The sequence below is a fragment of the Balearica regulorum genome, chromosome 18, assembly GCF_011004875.1.
Source record: "Balearica regulorum gibbericeps isolate bBalReg1 chromosome 18, bBalReg1.pri, whole genome shotgun sequence".
Taxonomy (NCBI): domain Eukaryota; kingdom Metazoa; phylum Chordata; class Aves; order Gruiformes; family Gruidae; genus Balearica; species Balearica regulorum.
Genome location: NC_046201.1, coordinates 7,467,668 through 7,487,509, shown reverse-complemented (window position 1 = coordinate 7,487,509; position 19,842 = coordinate 7,467,668). Strand labels below are relative to the sequence as shown.

At 48.6% G+C, this 19,842-nt stretch overlaps 1 protein-coding gene across 2 annotated transcripts in view; it reads right to left on the bottom strand.

The window, feature by feature from the left end:
* Nucleotides 1-999: 999 nt before the first annotated feature.
* The window catches only part of SLC38A12 (solute carrier family 38 member 12), a 44,782-nt gene continuing 25,939 nt past the window's right edge, over nucleotides 1,000-19,842 (bottom strand). For both annotated transcript variants that reach the window (XM_075770296.1, XM_075770297.1), the window contains exons 9-10: nucleotides 16,901-16,994; nucleotides 1,000-4,714 (exon numbers count right to left, since the gene is read on the bottom strand). In XM_075770296.1, the coding sequence (XP_075626411.1) occupies nucleotides 3,954-4,714; nucleotides 16,901-16,994 (855 nt within the window). In that variant the 3' untranslated portion in view covers nucleotides 1,000-3,953. The remainder of the gene's footprint in view (nucleotides 4,715-16,900; nucleotides 16,995-19,842) is intronic.

The window sequence follows — 19,842 nt, the reverse complement described above, 5'->3', positions numbered from 1 at the left end:
CGCACAGCTGCCTGCCGGTTCCTGCCTCCTGCCAAGGTAAAGCTGCGGCACAAAACCTTCCCCAGGGTCCCACCTGCCCCCTGCACCGGCCGGGGCACGCCACCTCCCCGCCCTGCTGCGCGGCCGCTCATCGCCTGCCCTGGGCTGGGCAGAGCCGCAGGGGCCGCAGCACCGTGGGGACGTCGGCAGGAGCCGGCTGGGCGCTGACTGCTGACCCGATGGATGGAGCCCTTCATCCCAGCACGAAGCCGCCCAGGCATCGCTTTGGGCTGCCGGCAGCCCCTGCAGCCGAGCCCCCGCAGCCAGTGCCCTTCCCCAAGCTGCCAACAGCCCCTGGGGTCAGGACCCAGCTGCCCAAACCCACGTGGGGGGAAAGGCCGGTGAGCATCTTCTCACAAACCTTCCAACAGCTAAACCCCCCAAGTGACAGACGGCTCCTCGGCGATGTTCAAGCCTTGTTGAGCCTCTCAGCCTCGAGGTTTTTACTTTTCCTTCCCTGGCCGCTGCTCTTTGAAGTGCTGCAAAAGACCAAATCCATCCCTGATGCCAGTTTGATTTCAGATTTACGGCCCAAGCCCCGAAATCCTCCACTGCTTGTGAGGTCCTTTGAGAGAATCACAGCAGAAAGTGTTTATTTCCATCATAAAGATCTGTTTTAATATTTTAACATAAATCAAGCTGCGCTTTATGGTGATAATAAATTTGTTGGCAGAAACTGCCTTTGCAGCCCAAGGCAGTGGAGCAATTCAATTTGTTTGGTTTTAAGTGTAAGGAGCCGTAATTGAGAAGGGGAAAGTACAGATGTTTTAATTGAGTTTGCAGCTACCACCCAGAGTTGCAGGAGGCTAATAGAGAAGAGGTGAGGGTCTCCATTAGCCTCTCCGCTTGCCATTTCTCCCTGGCCCGCAGCCCCATCAGTCACGCCGTCCCCTCCAGGAATAGCTGCTCCACACTGCGAGAGGAGGAAGGGGGTGAAAAAAGAAGCCAGACTAAACCAGATGTATACCATACAGTTTATTGGGTTTAATCCCATTTTTTTGAAAACTAATTACAGTCAGGACAAGCATCACGTGATAATCCGTAATAATGAATTGTTAGTGTTGATAGTGGCCAAATAAAACCAGACTCATTCCTGATGGGTGAGAGGAGGGAGCTCCAGCCCTGAGCTAGGGTCACCCGGCATCCCTCCAGCCCACCCCCAGGCAGTGCTGGTTCCGCTCAGCCATCCCCTTCCCCCTTTCTCCAATAAGTTTTAAGGCATTGTTATGTCATGTTTTATATGAAAAATGTTCTCTCCACCGTAGAGCTTCTTTCCGTTAATCACCCTGATTCCTTGGATAGATTTGTTTTGCTGCTGTGCAAGGACAGCGGTTGTCTGGGAGTTTGTGGTTATTTATTTAAGAAAGCACTCGTGTTCCTTGGGGACCAGAATCTTTCTCAGTAAGGTAGCAGGGCAAAGGCTAGGGTCAGGATGGGAGCCCTCATCGTACCACCATACCCAAAACCTGGATCCAAGCAGCTCCGAAGGCGAAGGCCCCTTAGAATTCACCGCCACGCACCGTGCTGAGGAGGAGAGGTGGTCACCCAGGCCAGGGAAGAGAAGGCACATCTTTAAATGCAGAAGATGGCAGGGGAGGGTGTGCCAGGCTGGGCTCCCTCCCTCCTGCCACCCCGCTCCCACCCCAGGCGAGGCAGGCGGGAGGCTGCCCCGTGTGAAACAGGGGCAGGGAGGGAAGGAGAGCAAGGGCAGCCCTGAGAGGGAAAGGGAGGGTGAGAGAACACAGAACAGCCCCGTTCTCTGGCTGGCAATGAAATGTGAAGGCAAGAGATCGAAATGGGCACTTGAAGGGATGGAGGCTGAGCCAACGCACAGGCAGCCTAGGGCAGGCAGCGTGGTAGGAAAGGGCTCAGCCCCTCCATAAACTCACACCTGCGCACTTGTGCAGAGGAACAGCCCCCGCAGCCTCTCCAGCTTTCCAAAGGCTCATTTTATCAGCATTAAATTCCTCCCTCCGGCTCTGCCCGGCTCCCAGCTGCCTCGCAGGTGGCTCCCAGCTCAGCTGCCCCATGAATTTGCCCTCCAACCTACACAGCTAACTGTCCCTCTTCCTAAATGAGACACCAGCACCAGCTACCTGTAAAATAACTTGTTAATTTGGCACTGAAGACGCCACATCAGCTTCCCCGGAGCACTTGGGGATGTTTAAACTCCCTAGCAAGAGCTGCCAGTGCTTGTTTGTCTCATCTCCAGCTTGATCCTAAACAGTCCCCCCGGATCCTCTCCAAGCAGCTCGGCAAGGACACAGTGGCAGTGCTCAGGCTTGAGAGGTGCAGGGTTTTGCTTTAAAAGCCATGAAGTGTTTTTTTCTACAGCTCCAGGTACTTGCATATTCCCCCAGGAGGAGCACTTCAGGTCATATGGAAACCAGAAAGTCCTACTTGAAAACAGAGCTTGATTAAAAAGAGCCGCAGTTCAAAGCTTGCTTTAGTGAGTGGTGACACTTAATACTGCAGCAAGTGCAGAGGGCAAGAGGATCTAACATAAGTGACATGCACCTGGCTTTAAACCTGCTTTAATAAGAGGGGGTTTAAAATATTTCAGGTGAAAACTTTTAAAGTTCTTCCTTTTGTTAGGAAAACCCATACGGTCTTTGCCCAAGGGCCTCCCTCAGACACCAGAAGCCTCAGCAGCAGAGACTCAGCTGCAGCCCTGGCTGCCCAAGGTAACAGGCAGCCCCATTCTCAGCCAAGCTGAGCAGGACCAGCCCGAAGCCCACCTTAACCCTGTGCAGAAAGAGAAGAGGGGGGACTCAGGCCCAGTTCCAGCAGCGTTTCAGTTTTTGCCCCCCCTCCAGCACCTGGGAGCTCTGCCCCTGCGGGCAGGCTGAGCCAGGGCACTGCCGCTTCCTCCCGGCACCAGCCCATTCCCTTGAGTTAACACCCACCTTGTTTCAAGGCTAATTACCCAGCGCAGGAGGCTGGAAACACATCAGTGTGCGGAGCCAGAGCTCCTGCCGGCCTCACGCGTGTCAGGACTGGGTAATTAGCACCTCCCCAGCCCGCACCAATCCTGACCACTGGAGCCAGGGTCTGGCTGGTTGTACCAGCCCCGTGCGAAGGTGAGAAAGGGAGAAGGGCTCTGCCAGCTGAAGCTGCGTACAGGAGCAGAGGGAAGCAAGGCTGCAGCTTCCTTCCCAGGGGCGAAGAGCTGTACCCCTGCATGCGTAGGGGCTTTGCTCTGCCTGGCTGGGGCTGCCACAGCACAGGAGAACAGGATGAGAAGTGTGAATGTAAACTCCTAGGCTGGAGAAATCCCTTTCTGAGCAAAAGATCCCAGATAATCCACGGTGCGCAAACAGGCTAATGCCTCTAGAAGAAGAAAATGTAACAGCACAAAACTATTTTCTTCTGACTTAGGGCTACTCCCACCCTAATTTCTTCCCTCAACTGGTACAGGAGGTTGGTTTGGAGGGGTCTCAGCAGAAAGAGACTCAATTCTCCCAAACTCCTGCCGGATTCTGCAACAGCACGTCCCTGCCTTTGGGAGAGGGACATTTAGCTGATTAGCGTAGTGAGCAGCCACGGCTGTCTGCCCTCCTGTGTGCCGAGGCCTGCAGCACACAGAGTCACTGTAGGGACGGAGACAGTGATGCTCCAACAGAGCTGAAGGCGGAAATGGTTGGACACCAGTTAATCGTGCAGGCTGCCAAGGGCTCAGCCCCATGGCTTTGTATAGCGGATCTGAGACCAGGATCGTAACAAGGCTGAGTCCACTCCATCCACACCCAAAAGCAGAGTGAAGAAAGTCTGTGTCCAGGTCTAACCCATGCCACCAAGCCGATGGCCTGGAAACCTCCCTTCATGCAGCCTCTCCCCCACTGCATAGTGCCAGAGGGGGAGCTGAAATGCCGAAGGCTCTGGAGCCCAGGAGGGAGCGTGCCGCTACCCCCACGTCAGAGTTTTGACTCGCTCAGGACAATGTTTGCAGTCACAAAGACAAAGCAAGAAAAGCCCCATATGAGTACAAACACAATCCAGAAGGTGTGCCGGAAAGGGGAGAGGTGCTTGTTAACCGTCCCGCTGCCAAAGACCAGCTGAGTGTCCTTCCGACTGCAGTACGCGAGGAAAGCCGGAATGAGATACTGGATCCCATTCCCAGCATAGGCTCCTGTGATCCCCACCAAGGACTCCAGGTCATGGGTGCAGAAAGCCACCAGCACTGGGGGAATCAGTGTGATGGCAGGAAAGACAATCCTATCCACCACCCACGGGTAGGTCCCTCCTTCTCTGTGGAAAAGGGTCTTCCAGTTGTTGCGCAGGGTCACTGCGATGATGGGGAAGTTGGTGCTGATGGTGAAGACAGGGAAGAGGCCCAGGAAGTAGCGAATGAAGGCAACATTGATGATCTCACAGTTGGTGAAGTTGAGCGTGTACATGTCCATGAGGGTATCGTTGCGGAAGCAGTAAATGGCAGTGAAGGACAGGAGGCTGTAGAAAGCCAGGATCAGGATGTAATCAAGCAGCACAAGCTTGTTGACGTGCTTCTTCTTGGAGATTGGTGTGATAAGGGACGGCAGGGAGTGCTGGCACATGAAGGAGTAGACGCACACCCCAAAGAGATTGCGGATGCCTGATAGCTGGGCCATGGATGGGTGACCTTCAGCTTGGCCTCTGCTGATGCGGATGAGGGCCAGAATAATCATGAGGATGAAAGCTGAAGAGAGAGAGAGAGAAGGTTTCAGGTCAAGCCCAGGTCTGCACTCCCCAGGACCCTCCTCCCATTGGCACTGGCAGTCTTGGCACCAGCTCTCTCCTGCTCCACAAGAGCATTTCCTTATCTCTGGAGAAGGTGGTACATCAAAGGCAAGGTGCACAGCAATTAATCACAACTTGCTTTCAGTGCTAGTCAGCAGATAAGGGAATGGGCTCGGGATTGCCTTTGGCAGACATTTCCCTCGATTCTCCTTCCCACGGGGACTCACCCTCCCACCCCCGATAGCAAATGGCTGCTCTGGGCCCTTCAGAAGAGTAACGCTAACGTGGCTGTTGGAGCCCGTCACCCTCAAGGATCTCAGTCCACGGATGCTTCTGCCACGCACCTTGGCTAAACAGCACCATTTAGAAATAGCTTAGAGATGTCCGAGCTTTGACCTCTAAAGGAAGACAAAATTAAACCTGGCTGCAGTCAACCCCAGTAATACTTGCACATTTGCAACTGGATTAACGTTTCCAAGACCTCACCTATGTACACAGGCAGATGCACGGCAGCAGCAGCTACTACTGAGCTTTCCTGTCCCTGTGATCTGTCAAGCACGATAGAGCAAGAACTAGCCAGCCATTTCCCGGGCAGGAGGAACAGGCTGTCTGCAGTTAATCCCAGGGTGGAGAAGCCAGTCTGGAAGGGACTAAAGTGGCACTGAAAGACTGCTATTAAAATTCATCACTTCTAGGCACAAAGTCTGCTCGTCTACCCTTCACTTATGTCAAGGAAAAGCCTAACAACATTTTACAAAGCTTATCACAAAAAGCAACGTGCTATGGACAAAAATTAATTGAAGAGATTGGGCTAATGCCCTTATTTACTCCGCTGGTGGAAATTTGAGCCAGAAGCAGTTACTGCTAGACTGTTATTCCTAGCATGGCACATAAAAACAGCAGAAAACTAATTCTGGTGTCACAGAAATCACATCAACCTGGGAAAGATGATCATCAGCTGCTGGAGTTAACAAGGAGCAGGGGAAAAACACCTGCCTGGCAGGGCAGCAAGCAGCAAGATTTACAGTCTGGTGCTGGCAATGGATGGGCCACTGTGACTTGCACAGAGCCATCTCCTGCACTGGTTTCAGGCATCGGAGTACAGCCGTGAATTATCAGGTAATGAAAAAAATAACAAAATGCTGACACTACTACTATAGAAAACTTTGAATGTCATAAATATAAATACAGAGGAATTAAACAGAGCAGCGCACAGTCCTGTGGCCAAGCTCTGTGGGCACTGGCACTGTGAGCTGAGCAGGCTCACGGTGGGGTGACAAGGACATGGGCTTGCTCTGTGCCCAGTGCTGCTCTGCCTGATACAGGCAGCTGGAGGTGGGAAACCCTGCCAGGGACAGGACCAGAAAAGAGAGTTACAGACCAGCTAGCGAACGCTGCTGCCTTTTGTCCCCAGTGAGACCAGACCAGATTAACCTTAACTGAACATCACCTCCCGCGCACTCCCAGCTCTCTCAAACCCAGTTTCGCCTCTCACAGCAATCCTCCTTTTCTTCAGCAGCAAACACCAGCTTCGTGCTGAGCCCTTACCAAGCCACACACCGCATTTCATCTCGTGCTGCCTCAGGAAACCTCTCACTTCCAGCTGTTTCCCAGTGACAGGGCAAGTCCATGAACACTGGACTGGAGAGATGACAGCACCTTCACAGCACCATGAGGGCCAGGCCACTTTGGGAGTGCTGGGCTCTATTTACTTCCCCAAGAGAGCTGTGGAGAGCAACAGCTCATTGCTCTGGGGGTGTGCAATTCCCCTCGCCTTCACTCAAGCCAGCAAGTGAGGGGCACTGTGAACACAGGTACGGTTGTTGTGTCATCCCCCATTGCTCCCCAGAGGGGAGACAATTGCCAGCCATATCCACTACGGCAAGGTAGCCGGAAAAAGCTGTGTTCCAGATGATGTGACATTGTCTGCGCTCCCCGGGGCTGCACAGGCTACAAAAAAGAGAAGAAGGTGCCCTGAGCAGTAAGACAAGCCAGGTTAGGCGGCTCTGGAAATATACTGAGACCGTTCCTTTCCTTCTCGCTTGAGAGGTGGTCAGCCTCTGCGACCCCGTCTTGAGCTGGTCCTGTATACGAACTAGATCTAACTGCAGAAGTCTCGCACCTCCTCCTCTGCACACAAGAGTAAATCTTCACCTGCTTTGCTCAGCAGAGCAAAGAGTGAACTATTTCCAACCCCCAGCTCACTCTCGCCATTGGCTCAAAACCCCGTTTTCTGCACAGAAACACTAACAGGACCAGTTCAGGGGAACCCCCAGGCTTGCACCCCATCCTCAGAGCATCTCTTCAGTTAGAAACCCACAGGCTCTCCTCTGCCCCAGCACACGTTTTTCTGGAAGGGAGCACTGAAGGATCAGGTTTCCAGTGGATTCCCTAAATAACAGACAGAAGTTTATTAAGAAGCTAGAATTCATAACACCTTTATTTTTCCTTAAATACTTCTTTCAGAAATTAAACCTATTAAAAGTTAAAGTTACAAGGAGTGATAATTCGGTACTAAGATCTGAACTGGCACTGTTTCCAGGAAGGCAAGCTGTGCTCCCCTTGCCCTAGCACTGGTGTTCTGCAGATGCATGATCCTTGAGAGAGGTGGTGCTGCATAAACTGGAAACCTCCCCTGCACAATTCCAGCCCCAGAGGGGACAACAGCAGCCCTGCCCCAACGGTTGTATTTTCTGTCACTCCCTGCAGCAGAAGAGTCTCTCACTCCTGGAACCGGAGAGCTAAAACATTTGCATGCCAGATTTATCTGCCTGTCCCTGGGAGGAGGCAAGCCCAAAAATGAAACTCTGAAACCTAGTTATGCTGGATGATAAATGAAGATGAAAAGAAGATGACAAACTCTGACTGACAGGCAGCTTTGAGCAGACAAGAGGCAGCTCAGGATCCTGCAGGCACACACAAAGCTCCTGCTTGCATCCTCTTCTACCTGGGACAGCAGGCTGAAGGCAGTCACCACCACACTATTTCAAGTCACCTACAGTTGCCACACAAACTAACAGCATTCCTTCACTAGAAGGACCTTGGTAAAGTAAGACATGGGTTCATTAAAAAAAAAAAAAAGCCTCAATCTGTTCCTGTATATGCAGGACAGAGGATAAGCAACATGCACCAGGGACGAAACACCCTCAGATACCACAACCAACAGCACCCAGAGCCACAAAGTGAGGTGGACAGTGATGGATTGCTAGTAGGTTACATGAAAACTTAGTTTTAAACCTTGTTTTATACAAGTGCTTAAAAAGCAAATCAAGGGGTTTGCTTGTCCTGATTTTTCAACAGTGTCAGACCCACTCCAAACACACACACACTCCAGAGAGGCTTTGCAGTCAACAAGGCACAGAGGACACTTCTAACTCATCTCCTCTTCTCTCCTCTAGAGGTTTGAGCACCCTTTTTACTGAAGGATGTAAGTGAAGCTTATAAAAAAAAAAAAAGAGAAGAAAAGGAAGGGTATGTCGTAAAGGAAAAGTTGTGATGAATCTCATCACCGCTGCCCAGCTGCCTCCCTTCCTCTCACTCTTTGAGGAGCAAACACTGGCTCTTCTCAGACAGAGCAGACCTTGCAGACATCTACTACTGCCTGTCCTGCTCAACTCAGGAGATGTTGATTCAGAGACAGGGCAGCTTTGCTACGGTTCTTGCAGGTGTAAGAAGGATGAATACAGATGAGTACACATCCAAATAAAAGCACTTCAGGAAAATATGAGAGTCTGGGGATATTAAAAAGTACATTTTTGTGAGCTTTGATAGAAGCGTAACAGAGCTGCAGAGAAGCAGTGAAGATAGTTTAGCCATTCTAAGCTTAAGGATTGTTTTGCAGAGTCAGAGCAAACATCTTTGTAAATGAAAAATGTTGTCTTGTACGTGAGCTTTATCTTTCTGCAGAAAGGCTATTGCAGGGGGAAAAAAAAAGTCCAAGGCTGAAACACGTTTTTCCTCATCATGGTAGGTTCCCAGAAGAACTGACGCTCGGAATGAGTTTCTAGCTTAAGCTTCCTTCACATCCCTGGTAGGACACTGTACTTTTGACATGTTTCACCTGGTGCCCTACCTCCGTGTCTCTATTGGCATGTGGAAAATAATGGAAAAGATCCTGAACCGAGCCACACTGGGAACAAGGAGGAGAGAGATGCTCTGTCATGTAAATCAGCAAGAGGTGGCTTGGCAAGGGAGAAGCAAGCTCAGAAGTGAGGTTCTGCAGAACCGTGGCATTGGATAACCTGTGATTGCAGGAAGGAGAGCCAGAGACAGATATTGCCTCCTGGGTTCCACAGTGAACTTCAATCTTCAAAGCTTTCGTCACCATTAAAACAAGGATGGTTTTAGTGGCTCTAGAAAGCACAGGGGCAGACAGCCACGAAACCAGGGATGAGTAAAAGAGTTACTAGGGACAAAAAACCCAACACAACAGAACAAAGGTTACATGACAACCACCTTACGTTAAGTGTCAGAAAGGTAAAGAGAGAAAGAACCATCTTGCATGTCCATTCACCACAGCTCGAGTCACATCTCCAGCTCTGTCCGTACTCTCATTCCTCCTCCTCCCACAAGGAAAGCCTGGTGAGAACATCACCATACCTGCCTGCCATCCCTTCCAGGGATCCAGAGAGGCACTGGCACGCAACCACACCACCCCTGCTATCGGCGCAGTGGCCCATGCCTGGCTGCTCCCCTACCCCCACATACAGCCATTTGTTTAAGCAGGCGCCGCGTTGCGCTGCTGACACATTTGCAGCGGGGCCATCCGTCACCGCCGGCTGACGGTGTGACAGAGCTTTCTTGTCGAAGCGGAGAATCAATATGGCAAGAAATAATGATAATGAATCACCCTTTCACAATGAATGCCACTTGCCTCCCTTTTCATACATTAGGTAGCATGATGGATTCCAAGAGGAGGACATTTCCATGAGCTTCCTGAGCCCACTCTCTTTGGAAGGAGAAAGATCTCTCCCCACCTTAACCTTGATCCTGATCCTCCATCAAGCCAAAACACAGCAGACAACTCCTAAACAGGAGAACAGATCCCATTTAGTTTAACGTTAGGAAGCTCTTTCAGGAGAGAGGGCATAAAAGCAAGAATGTCTGCTCTGTACATACTCGACAGCACAGCATCATGTCAAGACAGTCCTACCTTCTGCATCCCTACCCAACACTTGTGTTTACTTCACTATTGATATCTTCCCAGGATGCTGGTGCCCCCTCTCAGAGCCAGCTGCCTTCTGTCAGTGTTTTGGGCAAGTGTAAGAGCCCAGTGCAACTCTGGAACTGCCAGGTGCTATGGATGCTGTGACATTTGAGGTATTAAAGCACAGCTGAAGTTCATCATGCCAGCAGAACAAACTATCTGAAATTAAGACATTGATCCTTAAATTTAAAACTCATGTTCTCAGTTTCTCCTGCAGAAGCTATAATCCTGTCACTTGTTCATGACCTCCAGCTCTCTGTAAACTCCAGAGCAGCAACTGATAAATTTCTCCAACCATCAGAGGAGGTTTCTATAGGAAATGACAGTAAAGAGGTAACATGAAAACCAGGTTTGCTCCATTAGATGTGGGAGCTGGAGTAGTTAAGGATCAGACTTTGCAATGACAGACCCTAAAACACCATCTCTAGGAAGATGAAGGATTTATGAGTGCAGAGACTGTGGGGAAGCAAGATAGATATGTTCATAGAAGACAGCAATTCTCTGGAGAGAGATGTCAGAAGGAGGAGGGAAGTTACTTCCCAGAAGAAAGGTATGAGCCAAAGTTGTGGGACATCAGCGTGGTTCCTTCTTCTAATGGACAGCAGGGACCTGCAGAGACCTGCAGGGACCGCGTTACGCCCCTGCCCCAAAGCTGGGTCTACATGGCAGGGGACTGTTGCTCATGCAGCAGGGGAAGCATAGCCACACGTTGTGCATGGTAAGGTCACAGAAGTGTGATGCAGCTTACCAGGAAGGCAAGAAAAAGCCTCTCGGGCCCCTCCACTGCCCAGTCATCTCACCTGCTCTGCCGGGTTTGGCTAGCTCCTGCTGCAACCATCTCAGACACTACCACCACCCTGGCCTCAGGCCAGGCAGAGCCCTGTTTGTTCACAAAGGGAAACTTTATTAAAAAGTACCACCAGGACTTTTTGGCTGTCAAAAGGGGTTCAGCAGGACTTCTCAGCTGTAAAGGCATCATTTCCCTGCTTTTCCTCATCATCTAGGGTAGGGTTTGCTATGCAATAACCAAGATTTACAAGTAGCCTCCCCCTACTGTGGCAACAACTCTGCTGTGAAGTGGGTGGAGCTGCCCCCTCTCAGCCCCCATCAGCTGGTCTGCACAGACATCTGCGCACCAGTAACAGTTCACAGGGAGAAAAACGGCTCTGCACTCTGGAGTTCATCACAGATGCTTTATCTCAACATATGGGAAGGAAAGAGCAGCCAGCAAGGCTTGTTTGCTTCTGGTGGAAAAATACTCGTGTAGTTTATTGTCCTCTCTCCTCCAGTCACCTTTGGCAGAAGCACCATAAAGCCTCTGCAACCAGGACTTGGCTCTGAGCTCTGCTGTTGACTTGGTCTGTTAGCTTTGACAGTCACTTCTCTCTCCATGTGAGAATTTACTCTTCTGTGAGAAGGGCAGTTGCACACCATATACCTGAAAACCTGTGTGTGAACCATCATCCAGACCTTTTTGCAGGGCTGAATGTGTCCTTATGTTTTCAGCTCCTCCCCTTCTCCAGCCCTCAGTCCCATCAGTTTCTCTCCTGCTGCCTGATAAAGTGCTCTTTTCAGGAACATCAGTTCCTCAGGCAGGATCTCAGTGGTCCCATCCAGCATTGCACGTCACTCTCCATCTGCATCTGAAGCTAACAAGGCTCTTTCACTCACACAGGCACTGCTTCACCCCACTGCCCCCCACAAACAGCACTGAAATGAGCTCCTCAGCTGACAACTCTGAAAGCAGGCATGACAGAAGCACAGCCTTTTAACTGACTCTTCATAAATATATTCACTTCTCAGTGAATTATTTACCCTGGGCTCTGGCAGCAGCTTTCTCTGCTCCAAAAGGGATGCAAGAACATGAAGTAACTTTGAAGAAGCTTGTCAGAATGAACATGCAACAGTGTTCTGAGTTACAGTCCCATTCCCTCTTCCTTGCCACTTCCAAACGCCCAGGTCTGTGAAAGGAAAGGGGCAGACATCCCTCCTTAAGCTGTTTGCAGAAAGCTCCATTTTTGATGCAGAAAAGAGGCCACCTTGAGGACTGTGGACACTGGCAGACTAATCTGTCTGCAGGAGACCGGAAACAGGACTTCAGCTAATTGTCACCCCCTCCTATATCAGACGCCGCTATAATTCTGTGTCACTGCAGCCGAAAGGACATAGAGTGATTCCGAGTTTCTGCACTGAATCAACTCCGGCACGGCTGGATAACCCTACTAAGGATGGCAGCAACAGCTACTACAGCAGCTGAAACCTGCTCACAAAGTGAGATGGTTTGAGACCAGTTTTCTGCAGAGAAGTGCTGGGGAGTCCTGTGAAGAGCAGGGTTCTGCTGGAGAGAGCAGAACTATCAGGGAAATTAGTAGATAACGGGAAGTTAGCCTCACAGCATGCTTTGGAGAGCCCTTTCCTAGTTTCTTCCCTAGAAGCTTTCTACCAAGTATTCTGGAAGAGGACAGTACAGAGAAGAAAAAAAAACCACCCCAACCCCACCCCTCTGCCCCAAAACCACCAGCTTAATACAGGCTTCCTGGCTATTCTTGTCCTTTTTTCTTCCACCTTACTGGCCAAGAGAAAAAGCTAGGGGAGAGACTTTATTTCTGGGCATATAATTGTGAGATCATAGTTTGGACAGGGTTGGGAATACTGTCTCAAGGGCTGCAGTTACTTCAATAGATGTAGTATGATCTGACTGTGCTACAGGATGAGAGCACTAAGCCTGCAGCAACCAAACCCAAAAGTTTATTCCTCTATAAAATGTCTCTTTATTAAAATACGATACTTTCTAATAACTACAATACAGCATCAAGAACAGCACATACAGCAAATGTCCCACGTGGGAGCTGTCTGGGAACATTTGTCAGAGACCATTCAATAACAGCAGCGATAATATGCTACCAACGTCTTTAAAGCCAATGGTCCTCACCTATAGAGCTGGGCATCTCAGGCTGTAACAGGCTGCAATTAATCGGGTTAGCTGCTTAGTACACAATAGTCCAATGTTTGCTGCTGAGCTCCACCAAGCCCTGTCCTTTTGTTATCTTTCCTAATCCATATCCTTTCCCATGACACTGCTAGACAGTTATTATCCAATATTATCCAATAATAAAGAGGTAGGGCTGTGCCCCAGCAAGCTCTGTCCCTCTCTGCTTTGAGAGGTGCATCAGACTTGTCCGGCTTAGACCTTTTTGCTGTGCGATGCCCTCCAGGAGCTCACCCTTAACACTACCCACTTGATCACGATTGGAGAAAGGAGGGGAAAACCACCCAGCTAGATATTCAGGTCTCTTTAGGGAACAATCCGTCACCACCACAGATTTAAACCCTCCAGGAAAAAAGAGCCTGAAGTCCAAACAGCAGAATTGAAAATACCAACAGCTTTAATTTATTGGTGGCTTAGTTGGGTTAGTCTTCTGCAGGAGATGCCCTGTTCCAAGAACCTCTTCTAAGAGACCTCAGCAGGCTCCAAAACTGGTAAAGGACTTGAGTGAATAACAGCTCCACACTTGCAAGGTGAGGTGGAAGGGAGCTGAAAAGAAGGAAGGAGTTACAGTTTGGGAAGGGAACCCTCCCTGCTCCAAGGGGATGATTCACCTTGCTGACTACTTATCTAGTCACCCAGTCTGGGCCCTGTGTCTGCTCTCAGTATCCTTGCACAAGAGCTGGGAGAGCCAGCAAGGTTTTATCCCTAACTCAAATCAAGGCTTCACTTCATATACCATTACTAGAATTTAGAACAAGTGATTTTTCCCATCTAGCCCTTTCTCCAGGGAAGCACAGCGTACAGGCTCTGTATCACACCCCTTAGGGTACAATACTGTCTCCCAAAGCAGTTTGGGCAGGAGAGGGCTGACAAAGCAGCCTGAGGAGCTTTTACAGTTGGGAAATGGATGAGAGCTTGTGCAGGCAAACCCTACACAAGGGAACAGAGATCTCTAAGCACAGATAAGGCCAGCACTGAATTCAACCATTGGCACTCACCCACACAAGGTGGCAATCGGTTTTGCAGCCAAATATGTAAGCTGTTACTCTTCAGAAAACTGCCAACAGCTCGATGGCTCTGGAAGCCCTCTCCCTGCCATCAGCCCCACTCCGCCTGGAGATGCAGATTCACCCTCTGTGCTCCTATCAGTCCTGACAGGGAAACGCCTCGCCATGCCAGCCTTGTTTCTAGATGAGCTCTCCGTGTTCAGCAGGCCCAGACAACAAGAACCCATGTGTCTGGGCTCTGTACTTTGGCTTGCAAGCTCTTCCTTCACCTTTCTCCTTTTAGAGACTTCAGAGGTGCCTGTCCTGGCTAGTCCCTTACCCTGGCAGGAAAAACACAGCCAGATGAAACACCAATCCCTGCTGCATCCCCACATTCTTTGAACTGTGTCATTTTTAATTTCCAGTTCAGATCCCAGTGTTTAAGACTCTATTTTTCAGTGACAGAATGAAATTTTTGTCCATGAGGTATGGAAACAGACCACTGTAGGCTTTGTTAGCTTATGTGCTGCTTGTGATGAGCATGAGACTCTGGAAAGAGGCTAGTGACATTTGATTATCACTTAGATCAGGAGAAAGAGGGAAAGCAACTTTCAAAGGCAAGGCTGACACTGTTACAAACACCAGCAGAAATGACCTTCACACACAGCTAGCTCTCCCTGCTGCCAAAAACCATCCTCTCAGCTACTGTCATCTGAATCGCCAGTACACCTGGGGCAGTGCAGCTTTACATCAGCCACTGCTGCTCTGAAATTTAGGGGCTTTTCATCAGGCTGGGGAAAAGGGTGGGTCCTGCAGCAGGCACACTGCAAAGCCTGTACTGGCCTCCCAGCTCAAATAGGATTGATTTCTTTTTTTTTTTCAAATCACGATGCAAAGCATGGGTCAGCTTCCCATCCAAACCAGGCCAGCGGACACAGGTAAGCTGAATAAGCCACTGTCCACATGGGAGGTTTTTACCCAGCACAACAAACACGTAGGAGTGCTTTGCAGAAGAACCACCTTCAGCACCACATGGCTAAAATCAACCACAGGACCTAAGCTCCCTAAGCACCAAAAGACCAAACAGTGTTTAATTCTCAGCCCTTCTTTCGGAAGAGGGGACAGCGGTGATGTGAGGACATGGGAGAAGCCAGCTTGATAAATCTCGGCAGTACAGGATCCATCCTTATCCCAGAATCTGCAGCAAGAGCTTTTCTCTGTTCCCTGCACCACATGGCTGTTTGATAAATCGTCTTTCCTAATAAATCTATCCCTCATTGTACACATACGGAATCCGTTGCTTTAAGTAGCCACTGAGGTGCTGTCAGGGTCATTAAATATCATTATCTGGGGCAGCTGTTCCCCAGCGTGCTGACGCAGGAATCAATCAGGCTAAAGCATGAATTTCCCCTACACTTCTCCAAACACTGCCTTTGTCCCTCTCCATCAAGCAATGAAAAAGAGAAGCAGTTCTGCCTTTATGCCAAGGTTTAGCAGTCCTCATACTGGAGGGAGCTGGCTGAATGGAAACCAATGGCAGATCAGCCAGGCATCAGGTTGTCACAAAGACAGGATGAGGTCTGACTGATGTCTCTACCAGGAAAGAGGAGGCATGGTGATTGGAAACAGGCCAGTGAGCTGAGCAGAGATTACTCTTTTTTTAAAAAAAAAAAAACCTCTAACTTCCTTTAATATCCCTTAATGAGATAACCTTTTTCTCTGAAGAACATGGGGGCTTTCAAACCTTTCATGTGCTCAGACAACAAAAGGAAAAAACAGACATTCAGGATTTTCACACCATACAAGGTCAGGATTCGTTAACTCAAGCTGTTCAGCATCTGAGACTTGAGGGCTTAAAATCCAACCTCATTTTCCTGGGTGACAACTGCTTAACCTCATCTCAGATGTTCTCTAGAACAGAGGATCTCTATTCCTCTACAGTGACTGCCAGCCACTTCCAAACAGAATCATAGGCCTTTGAACTCACAGAAAAGGGATGATACCCAGCTGAAGTCAAGTGTGTGTGCGTGTGGTGGGAAATAGTCTGAGCATCAGCTTTTCTTTCTATTCCAGGTCAGTGACAGGTATAGACAGAGCTAATTCTGTGCTTGAATAGTCTCGACCCATGAATCAGGAGACTGTTAACCTGCAGAAATGCTGCTGGTGCTCTAACACCCTCTTCCAGCCCTGAATATCAGTTACTCTGCCTAGGTTACACAAAACAAGACAAACCTCAACATAAACCTCCACAGCACACCCACCCCTCTCAGCCTTTAAAGGCACATACACATAAAGCCAGATGTGAGGCAGCTGCATCTTTGGGTGACAAAGGCACTGCAAAAAAAAAAAAAGTAGCAATGTCTTGTTTTCCTTAAGGGAATTATCCATCTTCCCAGAAGTGCTTGGCAGTAAGATTTTGGAGAGAACTCATGAGAGTGGGGCTTCCCAAGGACAACAGACATTGGTTTGGGAATTTCCAATACAGCACATCCTATGTTAAAGCAAGACCCAGGGAAAAAAAAAGCAAACAGATGATAAAACTAAGGGTGGAAAGTCTGACAGAAGTGCCTTTTGTTCTCAGATCAAAACAAAGATTGTTCAAAGTCTGTTGCATACATGCTGACAGAATGAGAAACTTACTGAACAGCAACTGGTGGGTATCACAGTTAGCCCACACTCAGGAAACTCTTCCAAATCCCTTCTGTCTCTCACACAAACCTGATTAAAGCTTCATCCACCAGCTCATGTGTGAGAACAATTTGTTTTGTTTCAATCAGAAATTTCATCCTAGAACAAAAATCCTTTTCCTCCAAGATTTATCAGGCTTGGACAATCTTCCTCAAAGAGGTGGTTTTGACAAGCACTTCCTTCCAAACAAGAATATCTTGCCAAAAAGATGTGTTAGTAGCGTGACTCAGATTCCATCTATGGTAAAGAGGTGGCCAAGACTCTGCCAAAACTCACCTATCCATCTCATGAGGGATGTCATAATCTGAAGATACTTGGTCTTCTGCACATTGAAGAAGGTGAAAGGACCCAGGAGGAGAGTGAATGCTGCCTGGAAGGACAACAAAAACACACATTAGGTTAAACCCCACATATTCTGCTAGTAAGACAAATTTATCAGTAAAGGAAAGCTCGCCTTGAAAGTTCACCTCCAGACATAACTGTCTGTCATGGAGCTTTCTTTGCTGCTTAATTTTACAGCTAAGTTGGCTGAGACACAGGGGGTCAAGCAAGCTGCCTGGTATCAGAGAACATGCCTCGGGCAGAAGCGGAGCACAGGATCCTCTTGGCTCTCAGCTGCTTGCTATCACTGCTACAGCACGCCTTTACTGACACATTTCAGTAAAAGCTCTCTGTGCAGTCTTATGGAACATTAAATATTAAACTGTGGCCTCTTTGTCCAGCTACACGCTCAGTTTAGATCTGGATAGCAATAGCCATGACCAGCCTGCTCACATTAACACTGACTGGGTAGCTTCAGGGTGTCCAACAACAATGGAGCCAGGTCTGCCTGGAACATTTTTTCCCCACACTTTAAGTTGCTTGTTTTACAGCGGGGAAGCTATAGCATAGCAGTTAAGCTGTTGACTTGGAATGTGAAAACCTGTGCAAAGTGAGGGGCGAGGAATCAAAGATATATTCATAAGAATGAACTTCATTCACTGTGGAAATTAAAGACACCGTCAATGAGGAGATATCTTTCTTCACTGCCCTCTTAGATGTATATTAGGGACCAGCGTTTCTTAGCAAACTAAACTGGGGTGTGCTGCAGTACCAGTCTGTTACATCTCTTCGAGGTGGGTTGAAAAATATATCCAAAGCAGCTGGAAATTAGCATTATGCAGTTTCCCATGTGAATTTCCTCTAGCACTCTCCCAGGGCACACAAGGCACCCATGCTGTCAGCCCATGTGCAGAGGGACAGTGCCCCATGCAGCACCATTGCCAGAGCCTGGGCACCGAACAGCACTCAGAGCCTACCTAGTCCAGAGAGAAAAAAAGGAAAGGCTTTACTGCAGGAAGAGAACAGACTTTGACTGAGGTCTGAACGTGAACTGAGAGAAGCTACTTGTGATAGGGAAACAAAGTGAGTGTTAGAGAAGATAGCCCTGTGTGTAATCCATAGGATGGCACAGGCTAGCGATATACTAACAGGTCCAAAAGCTGTAAGCAAGCAGTATCTAGGAAGCCACAGCACACACAGTACAGATTTGTTGAGCATCCCAAAGGGATTTTTAAAGACAAATACTCAACATTAATATTTACACATTGCTCTTTTCCATGACTTCTTAAAGCAGTTCCGGAAAAAGGTGTCACCAGAAGGGAAGAACTGGGACTCAAAAGGGCAGGCTGCAGAGCCTCAAGGTCTCTGTCGACCCCAACAGAGTCAGTGACAGAACAGAATCCAAGCTATTTTAGGACTAGTACAACCCCAAGAAACCTTCTTTGAGACAGTTTCAGAATATCTGCAAGGCAAATTGGAAACGCCTCGCATCACAAGTATTCTCAGACGACCAAAGTAAACCCAGAAGGGGACCAGAGGAGAGAACCCTTGGTTTCACACGTCGCTCGGTCAAGATGTATTCTGACCCAAGGCCATAATTTATACCAAGTCTTGTTTTTTCTGCTTAGGAGAAAAAAAAAAAAAAAAGAGACAGAAAGCATGCACAGAATTCAGATTTGTGAGGCAATTGAGGATCCTTGGAAGAAACACTGAAGTCACACAGAATACAACAACACAAGCATAACTGGCAAGGCTAAGAGCTAAAACAGCCTTAACAGTTAAGACACTTTCAGTTTTAGCACTAAGGCAAACTAGCCAGTTAGAAGTCCTCCTTTACTCTTCTCCCTCTTGTTCCTTTCTTCAAATCAGGAGCTTAACTCCTCTACTCTCCTTCCACCCTCCTCTGCCCTCTACAGATTGCCACTGCATCCTAGGATTGTGCACAAACTCCAAAGGGCTAAATAAGCTTTAGACTTAAGAGAGATGTAGGTCAAGGACCCAGAGCGATCCAAGCAGACACCAACTCTCTTACTGGTAATTATTCTCAAGTTTGTGACTAGTATCTTTCAACCTCCCCTCCCAACACACACACTGCTCGACACAGCCTCCCTTCAGATCATGTTAATAGCTCATGTGTCAAAGAGCTGAAACAAAGAGAGACAGAGGAAGGATGGTGATAATTAAGGAACAGGTGTCTTCTGCAAATTAGAATGCTCCAGAACAAATTGGCAAAACAGCACTTCAAACCATGGGAAGGATTGACACAATATCATGAGCACCAAAGCAGCTGGGTCTGAGGCCTAGATTTGTCTTGAGCACTGAGGAAAGGGCTATGTTAAGGTGGATTTAGGCTCCGTTGCTGAAAAGCATAAAAAGCATTATTAGGTGCTGGAAGAACCTGGGTCTCCTACGTGCTCCCCAACATGTGCTAATGAAGCAGAAAGAATTCTTCTGGGTATTACACTCCATTTTCTGCAGTTATTCTCCAGTGCTCAAGGCATCTTAAAACAACTAAATCCATTGAGTGACTCTCTCAACTCCCCCCCTCCTCTGTGGGCTTTAGTGCTCAACGCATGGGGAAGAGACAAAAGTCATTGTGCCTGAATGGTTGGATTCCCCTCCCATCCTTTAACAGGATCATTGTCTTCTGTTCTTAACAAGATCCTGGAGCTGGTCCAACGGAACCAAGCTAGAGATGAATTCAAGTGCAGTAGAAATGTATTTACCTTTCCCATTTGATGCTTGTTAGTGAGCCAAGATGGATATCCATGGATCAATACAAACAATGCTAAGGCCTGGAATGAGATGAGGTTGCCCTGCTTTGCAGAGATTTCTCCAACCACTTTTAGGAAGGGAAGCCACAGTGCACACTGGACTGCTTGAAAGGAGAAAGGCAG